Source organism: Panthera uncia, chromosome B4 (assembly GCF_023721935.1).
Source record: "Panthera uncia isolate 11264 chromosome B4, Puncia_PCG_1.0, whole genome shotgun sequence".
Lineage (NCBI taxonomy): Eukaryota > Metazoa > Chordata > Mammalia > Carnivora > Felidae > Panthera > Panthera uncia.
The window spans coordinates 96,638,399-96,647,714 of record NC_064809.1 but is presented as its reverse complement, the minus strand read 5'-3'; the positions used below and the strand labels follow the sequence as shown (position 1 = coordinate 96,647,714).

The 9,316-nt window shown below is 36.3% G+C and overlaps 1 protein-coding gene across 2 annotated transcripts in view; it reads right to left on the bottom strand.

Moving 5' to 3' along the window:
* Positions 1 to 1,595: 1,595 nt before the first annotated feature.
* Positions 1,596 to 9,316, bottom strand: part of GLIPR1L2 (GLIPR1 like 2) — a 30,182-nt gene continuing 22,461 nt past the window's right edge. For both annotated transcript variants that reach the window (XM_049627452.1, XM_049627453.1), the window contains exons 5-6: positions 2,130 to 2,156; positions 1,596 to 2,046 (exon numbers count right to left, since the gene is read on the bottom strand). In XM_049627452.1, the coding sequence (XP_049483409.1) occupies positions 1,673 to 2,046; positions 2,130 to 2,156 (401 nt within the window). In that variant the 3' untranslated portion in view covers positions 1,596 to 1,672. The remainder of the gene's footprint in view (positions 2,047 to 2,129; positions 2,157 to 9,316) is intronic.

Below are 9,316 nucleotides of genomic sequence, written 5' to 3'. Positions count from 1 at the left end.
GGTTGTTAACACTTTACAAATCCAAAGTCAGTCTTCTCATTGTAAAAATGGAAGCAATACCGACTCCACAGAGTGGTTTTGATTATTAAATAAGTATGTGAAAGCACTCTGGAAGCTATGAAATGGTATACAAATATCAGAGAATACTCATAAATAACAGTCTTGTAGAGAACCAGCCCTTTTCTGTACCTAAGTTTTTTGTATTTTTTTTTCCAGGAAGCTGACTTCATAGAAATTATATATATGTAGGGTTTTTTGGTGTAATTCTCATCTTGCCCCATTTAAGAATAGGCTTTTAATATAATAAAGTTAATAAATATTGAAACTTATACCATTTGATTGATGCTATGTTAGGCATTTTTATTCAGATCATTTATTAGTACTACACATGGTAAGTAGTTAATTTATATTATTAACTTATGGGGTGCCTGGGTGGCTCAGTTGGTTAAGTGTCCAACTTCTGCTCAGGTTGTGATTTCATGGTTCATGAGTTTGAGCCCTGCTGCTTGGGATTCTCTCTCTTCCTCTCTCTCTCTCTCAAAATAAAAAAAAAATTAATTTATATTACTAATTTGTGAACTTTTTTTCTTTTAATAAATATACTTTAATGTTTATTTATTTTTGAGAGAGAGAGTACGAGTGAGGGAAGGGCAGAGAGAGAGGGAGACACAGAATCTGAAGCAGGCTCCAGGCTCCATGCTGTCAGCACAGAGCCCGACGTGGGGCTTGAACCCACAGACTGTGAGATCATGACCTGAGCCGAAGTCGGATGCTCAAACGACTGAGACACCCAGGTGCCGCACCAATTTGTGAACTTTTACTGTACACATTGAGTAACTACAAGTATATAACTTTTTAAATTTTATTTTATTTTACCACATAAATTTGGAAGCAGCCAGGTTGCTCAATCACAAATAATTAAACTTTTGACAATTATTGGCCTTTGGTGGCAACAAATTATATAGCCTGGAAAGAATTACAACAAGGCTTTGATGAAATAGTAAGCATTAAATAGAAATAAAAATTTGTCTCCTAACAGCATGTACAACTATCACTTAAACTATTTCAAACACATACAGTACAAATATATATAATGATATTCAATGCCTTGATATCACATGCCTTGATCATATTGATCAATATCACCACCATCATCACCACTACCAAAAATAGCTATAATAGTAATGATGAAAACAACAAAACCAAAAGTTATTAAATGGTTATCTTGAGTTGGAACAATCCTAAGCATATTACATGTATAATCTTAATACTTGAGAAACTTATTAACCTATTTAAGAAATATTTAAAACACAGAGATAGAAACATATTTAGAAAATAGGAATTCCTTCCTTTATAAGGATAACACAGTAAAACCTTAAGACCAATTAGATTAGTCAAGTCTTTTTTAGTATTTCTATCATCACATCTTTATCTGTTCTCAGTGTTCCAGAGCTTGTTTTATAATATGTACTATAAAATATATGCTTTTTTATTTGTTTCTATGTTTTTCAAACTTAAATTGTTGAATAAGAATAAGAAAATAAAACCTATTGTAGTAGTGGTTTGTACATATCCTGTTTTGTTAAAGCTTAGTGTTTTATTTCTCTCTCACCTTTTTTTTTTTTTTTTTTTTTTTTGGTATTATACTTTTGTCCTATCATGGAGGTAAATCTTACCCTTCCCCTTCCTCCTCCTCCTCCTCCTCCTCCCCTTCTTCTTCCTCCTCTTCCTCCTCCTCTTCCTTTTCTCTATCTTCCTCTTCCTTCACTTCCTCTTTCTCCTTTCCCTTGTCCTCCTTCTTTTTCATCTTCTCTCCCTTTATCCCCTCTTCCTTTTCCTCTACCTTTTCTGGCTCTATTTCAACTACTTCGGGGGAAAATAGCATCTCTTTCTCCAATAATGTATTTGGAAACCGAGACTGTATTATCAAAACAGTTATGACACATACTGAAAAACACAGTGTTCTCAGAAAGAAAATAAATAAGCACAGTGGGTCACACACAATTGGCCGGGGAACTTCCCATCTTGGATACCAAAATCGGTAATCTGTAAATAAAGAAGCAACTGAAAGCTGGATTTCCACACAAAGTAGTTAAACTGTCTAAGAAATAAAGGACAACAATACATACATATGGCTTGGTCACGATCTGCATTACCTAAAAAGAAAAAGAAAGTCCATAAAGACTTACATAATATTCCTTCTTTCCCTAGAAATAAGATAATTTTTCTAAAAATAATGATATCATTCTCCTAGTTGTCAAGCATCATGCTGCCATCTTTGATGTGCCTCCTCCAACCAGGAGCCCATCATAAAATATAATGTATTCTCCATTAGTAAAAGTCAGCCTCGTCTGCTAGAGAGAACATAGAAGTATAGGAATGAGAACATGTGGATTCTATTACTAATTCTGTTTCTAAATCATTGTCCCCTTATACGAATCACTTCACTTCTGTCCTCTAAAAATTTTTCTGGCTTCAACATTCTAGGCTTCTATAATATCTCTTACTTGCATCTCTCTTTTTCCCCCCACATCATTCCAAATTAATCATCTGAATCTACTCATTTTCCTCATTTAATTCTTATTTTCAGAAGCTTTCAGTTGCTCTTCCTTTCTTAGATAGGAAAGTTAATTCCATAGCCTGGCACTCATTGTTTTTGCTATCTTGCCCAATGCTATCATAATACTTTTCAGGAAATAAATTTCTTTTCCTCTGCTCACTGGGGCAGAGACAATAAGACAATCATTCCTGGATTCCATTAGGAAGGAGAGTGAGGATAAATGAGTTCTCACACAGACAGAACCCAATGGCAACCAAGAGGTTTTGTCTTGCAACTGACACTACCCTTACAAGAAAATTTAGAAATCACTCTTCAGACAACTTTAGAAATGAACTGACCTACTGGGGTTCTTTGAGGTTATTTTAGCCTTTTGTGCTTGGTCTGTAATGATTTCTATTTTAGAGCTCCTTTAAAAAAATCTTTTACCACACAGTCTATATTTTCTCTACTTCATTCCATACACGTGATCAGTTTGAGCAATGGTGTAATTAGCATGTTTCTTATTTACACTTTCCTTCATTTGTCATCACTAATCTTCATTGATTACACTCTTACTTTTGTACTTGATTGAATATTTAAATACTATTGTTTCATTTATCAGCTTTAAATAATATCTTTTGGCCCCTGGCTATAAAAGATGAAGAAATTAAGCACATTTTTCTACCTTCTCTTCTTCTCCCAAATTTTATTAATTATATCATTTGTATATTGATAAATTTATTATATTTACTTTTTAAAATAATTACAGACTTCAGATTAGTTTTAATCTTTGTCTATCAATTAAGATTCAATGTTTATGGATAGTTCTTTCAATGCAGCTTTTCTGTTTCCACTCATCTCTTCTTTCTGGTGAAAGCCATCCTCTAGGGGTTTATTGAGAAAGTTCTCATGAAGAACTATGTACCACAAGTTTCGTCATGTTCCCACAACATTTGTCTGTCTCCTTGTACTTGAATAATAGGTTTGCCTAAATTTATGTACAGCATTAAGGGCAATATAGATATAGTCATTATTCCACTATCTTTTAGCATTGACTGTTCTTGTAGAAAAGTTTGACTGCAGCCAAACTACCCCCCCCCCCCCATGAAGGATTGTTAATTGCCAAAGCAGCATTCTACCACACTGGCAGAAAGTCAACCCTGAAACCAGGCACTAACTACCTTTCTGTGAATCCCTTTCTCTGCATAGCTTCAGGTTACAGTTTGCCAATGACAGGAATGCAAGTGAAATTTGGAAGATTTAAGAGAAGTGGAGACCATTATTCTCCTGAGGTGGTTGTTACCCAGATACCTGAACAGATGTGAGATTCACAGTGGCTTCTTGGTAGGATGGGAAAAATGCTTTGCTGCCAAACACTGAGACCGTTTAGTGGGAGCTTTCTCAAAGATTCTCAAATTTTCTGGTAAGCTTTTGAGAACCGCCTGTTTTGGTGCTTCAGGCTAAGGAGGTCTTCAGTGTCTGCTTCCCTGACCTTTTAACTACAGTTTCTCTGCCTTTTCATGGCAACTTCTGTGACCTGTGCTCTTCCAGTTTCCACCATTCATGAAAGCTCTCCATTCTATGTTAACGCTATACTGTCTGAATATTTAAGGTGGTCGTTTTCCTGATTCAACCCAGACTATTAAACTCTAATGAACTATTTTATATTTTGGTTTGGATACTTAAAGGAGTCTTTCTTTTCCTCTAATTCACTAGGCAGTGTCTAAATGGAGACTATTTGGCATCATTTTTTCCTGGCACATAGTATGCATTTTCTTTCTTTCTTTTTTATCTATACAAGGTTGTTTTTATTTTATTTACTTATTTTAAATTGAGGTATAATTGACCTATAACATTATGTTAGTTTCAGGTATACAACATAATGATTTAATATTTGTATTTATTGTGAAATGATCACCACAATAAATCTAGTGAACACCTGCCATTGTATGTAGTTACAAATGTTTTTTCCTTGTGATGAGAAATTTTAAGTTCTACTCTCTTAGCAACTTTCAAATATGCAATACCTTATTATTAAGTGTAGTCACTATGCTCTACATTACATTCTCATGACTTATTTATTTTATAAGTAGAAGTGGAAGTTTGTACCTTTGACCTCTTTACCCATTTTGCCCACCACTAACTTCCACCTCTGGCAACCAACCAATCTGTTCTTTATATCTATAAGCTTGTTTTTTTGTGTTTGCTTGGGTTTTTGTTTGTTTGTTTGTTTTATATGTAAGTAAGATCATAATGGTATCTTTCTTTTTCTGACATTTCACTTAGCATAAGGGTCATCCATGTTGTCACAAATGGCAAGGATTTTCATTCTTTTATATGGCTGAATAGTATTTCAGTGTGTGTGTGTGTGTGTGTGTGTGTATGTATCACATGTTCTTTATCCATTCATCCATCAATGGACACAAGATATGAGTTTCATATCTTGGCTATTGTAAATGCTGCTGAAATGAACATGTGGATGCATATATATATTTTATGAGTTAGTGTTTACATTTTCTTCAAATAAATACCCAGAAGTAGAATTACTGCTTTAAATCCAGAATTACTGGATCATGTGGTCTATTATCAAGTTTTTGAGGAACCTCCCCTTGTTTTCCATAATAGCTGCACCAGTTTACATTCGATAGTAGGCATTTCAATGTTTAGATTCAAGAACTTCTATTTCTGAAATTTTTATCATTTCTTTAAATATTTGTATCTATCTATAGCTTTATTTTCTGTTCTATTATTTTTGTTCTGTTCTTCGGGGCCTCCAATTATTCACATGTTGAATCTGATTTATCAGTGCCTATTTGTAATTTTCTCTTTACAAATTTTTTAACATTTATTTATTTTTGATAGACAGAGAGAGACAGAGCACAAGTGGGGGAGGGGCAGAGAGAGAGAGGGAGACACAGCATCCAAAGCAGGCTCCAGGCTCTGAGCTGTCAGCACAGAGCCTGATGCGGGGCTTGAACCCACAAACTGTGAGATCATGACCTGAGCCGAAGTCAATGCTTAACCGACTGAGCCACCCAGGCGCCCCTATAATTTTCTCTTTAACTTTTAAAGACCTCCATATCCCTGACTGTGTTTTTCAGCATTTTTGATTCCACGTGCTGTTTTCAATTTGACTTTCAGTTATTCATTAGTATATTTGAGATGTACTAAAAATACTTTTGTTTACCTGAAATCCAAATTTAACTTGGCATCCTGTATTTAATCTGGCAACCTTCAGGCTGATCCTCCACTTGGACCCCCTCCTACCCTGCTCAAACACTGAAACCCAGACTTAACAATCTCCTATACTGTCAATTCAATAAGCACACTTTAATAAGAGGTTACACCGGGGTATCTTCTTCTTTTTGTCCCTCTTCCACTGTTTCCCCCGTTCTCTTCCAATATTTCTCATTTTTCCCCCTAGGATCTTATTCTTGGCATACTGTTCTTTCTCTATGTGTTGTACCTGGGTGAGTTCTTCCGTTTTTATATTTTCAGTGTTGTCTATATGCTAATGATTCTGAAATACAGCCCTGTTCTGTACCCTAAACTTACTAGTCTTATCTACTCAGATGTTAAACAGGTATTTAAAGCTAATGATGATCAAAACCCATTATCTATTTTCCATAGCTTCCTCTCTTCATATAATTCATATCTCAATTCCACCAAACCTGATAGTTATATTTGACTCTCTTTTTTTCCTCATCACTATATCAAATTAGTCTCCAAGACTGGCTAGTTTTCCCCCATAAATATTAATCAAATTTGTCTCATTATCTCTACTTCTCTCATAAATACTCAAATAGGAACCTCATCTCGCCCCTGGACTGTAACAAAAAACTTCAAATTGATTTGCTTTCCTTAGATTTTGCATTAAAAATATTTTTTAATTTAAAAGAATCCCTCACTTAGAAAAAAGTTGCAATATAGTACAAATAACTTTTACTTTGAACCATCTTAATGCAAGTTGCCAATATGATACCTTATCATCTTGGAATACTTAGTATTTCCTACAAACAAGGATATTCTTCTACATAACAATAACACAACCAACAAAATCAGGAAATTAACATTGTTACATTACTACATTCTAATATTTGGACCTCATTCAATTTTTTACTAGCTGTGCTAATACTGTCCTTTGTAACAAAAGATCATGTTCAAAATTGCATTGCATTTAGTTTTCATGTCTTTGTTTTCTTTCGTCTAGGACAGTGCTCCACTTTTTATTTGACATTCATGATCTTGACATTGTTCGAAGATAGCATGCTAGTTATTTTGCAGACAAATTCTCAACAAATCTGAAGTTTGGGTTTATTTGATGCTTCTCTGTGACTGGACTTGGTTGTGCATCTTTGGCAGGAGTACCACAGTAGTGATGCTGTGTTTTTCTCCTTGCATCCTCTCAGGTGGTGCAGGTTTGTTTGTTTGTTTGTTTTTGTTTTTAATTTTTCTCATTGCTGATGATGTTCACATTGGTCACTTTACTCGGGTGGTGTCTGCCAAACTGCTCTGTTGTAAAATTATTTTCCCATTAGTAATTAAGTACTTTTATGGGGAGTTACTTTGGAACTATTAATACATTGTTCCTCGTTGAACTTCTAATTTATTCATTTATTAATTTATATTAGTATGAATCATAGTTTCCTGTTGTATCCCATGAGTTCTAATCAATTACTATTATTATTTCAGTACTCTAATCATCCCAGATTTGACCACAGAGAGCCCTTTAAAGTGGATTCTGTGTCCTTGTGTGTTTGTTTTCCTATATGTCCCTGTCACTCTTTGAGCACTTACTTCTTTGTTTACAAGTATAAAAAGATGGTCTGGGTTTATCTTATATTTTCCCTGCCCCAGCCTTGGAACCTTTCTCCAGTGAGCCCTGGTTTTTTTTTAGTGAAGGCCTGAATTTGGAAACCAAGATCTGGGTGCTAGCTGTGCTCATTCCTTTGGGGGTGGGAAGCCGTTGCTCCAAAGCCATCCCAGAGCTAGGGAATATATGCATGTAGGTACATACATATACAAATATTTACAACTATGACTATTTATATTTATTGAAATCCTTAAGTTCCAATACCTCTAGTTCCAAGTCATCACAAGACTCATGCTTGTTTTCTTCCTTTACATATTTATACTCCATCCTCTGACAGTGAGAAAACTGGTGCCCATTATCCTTAACCTATTTGTATATTTGATCAATCCCCTCAGTATATCTCCAGTCCTCGTTATTCCTTCTCCCCTCTCTTCTACATGGGTGCCCTCCTCACCCTGCTTGCACTCTTACACCCTACACCAGGCTGGTAGAGTTGCCACATTTAGCAAATATAAATATAGGATGTTGCCATTTGCAATGTCATGAATGGAGTTCCAGAGTATTATGCTAAGTGAAATAAGTCAGTCAGAGAAAGAAAAATACCATATGACTTCTCTCATATGTGGAATTTAAGAAACAAATGAGCATGGGGCGCCTGGGTGGCTCAGTCGGTTAAGCGTCCGACTTCAGATCACGATCTCGCGGTCCGTGAGTTCGAGCCCCGCGTCAGGCTCTGGGCTGATGGCTCAGAGCCTGGAGCCTGCTTCTGCCCCTCCCCCATTCATGCTCTGTCTCTCTCTGTCTCAAAAATAAATAAACGTTAAAAAAAAAATTAAAAAAAAAAAAAGAAACAAATGAACAAAGGGGAAAAAAAGAGAGAGGCAAAGCAAAAAACAGACACTTAATTATAGAAAACAAATTGATGGCTACCAGAAGGGAGGTGGATGAGGGGATGGGTGAAATAGGTGATGGGGATTAAGAAGGGCACTTTGGTGAGCACTGGGTGTTGTATGGAAGCATGGAATCACTATATTGTACACCTGAAACTAATATTACACTGTTAACTAACTGAAATTAAAATTTTTTGTTGTTGTTGTTTATTTATTTCTGAGAGACAGAGTGAGATAAAGCACGAGCAGAGGAGGGGCAGAGAGAGAGGGAGACACAGAATCTGATGCAGGTTCCAGGCTCTGACTGTCAGCACAGAGCCTGATGTGGGGCTTGAAGTCACTGAGCCGAAGTTGGATGCTTAACCAACTGAGCCACCCAGGTGCCCCTAACTAACTGAAATTTAAATAAAAAATTTTAAAAATATGTAGGATGCCTAGTTGAACTCAAATTGCAGAAAATAACAAAGAAATTCTTAGGTAAGTATATCCCATGCAGTATTTGGAAGATACATCTACTAAAAATATTTTTTTTGTTTACCCTGAAGTTCAAATTTAACTGGGCATCCTGTATTTAATTTGGCAACTTATAGGCTGATCCTCCACTTGGGTCCCCTCCTACCTGGCTCAGACTGCGAAACCCAGCTTTGGGCTTTTCCAGTGTGTAGATTCCCTCCTTACTCTACTAGAGTTCTGACCCCTCCCATGCAGGCCACCTCACCTACATTAAAGCTTTCCTCACCTAGTTTGGACTCTGACACCTCATGTAAAATTGTCCCTAAACATGGCTGCCCCGTTACCTGTGTAGGTTTTAATACCTCTTTGTCAGGGCACTCCTATATGTGAACCCTTTCCTCATTCTGCTTGGGCTCCAACAACCAGTGCCAAACCACCCCTCTGTGGATGCAGTCTTTACCTGCTCAGTCTCTGATACTCTATGCCAGGCTTCTTACTCCCACCCCATGATGATGCTCTCTTCCACATACTTGGGCTCAGATACCACATACTAAGCTGTCTGGGTATGGGAAACCCTTCATCCTGTTGTCTCTGAAAACTCAAGCCTGACCTCATGCATGG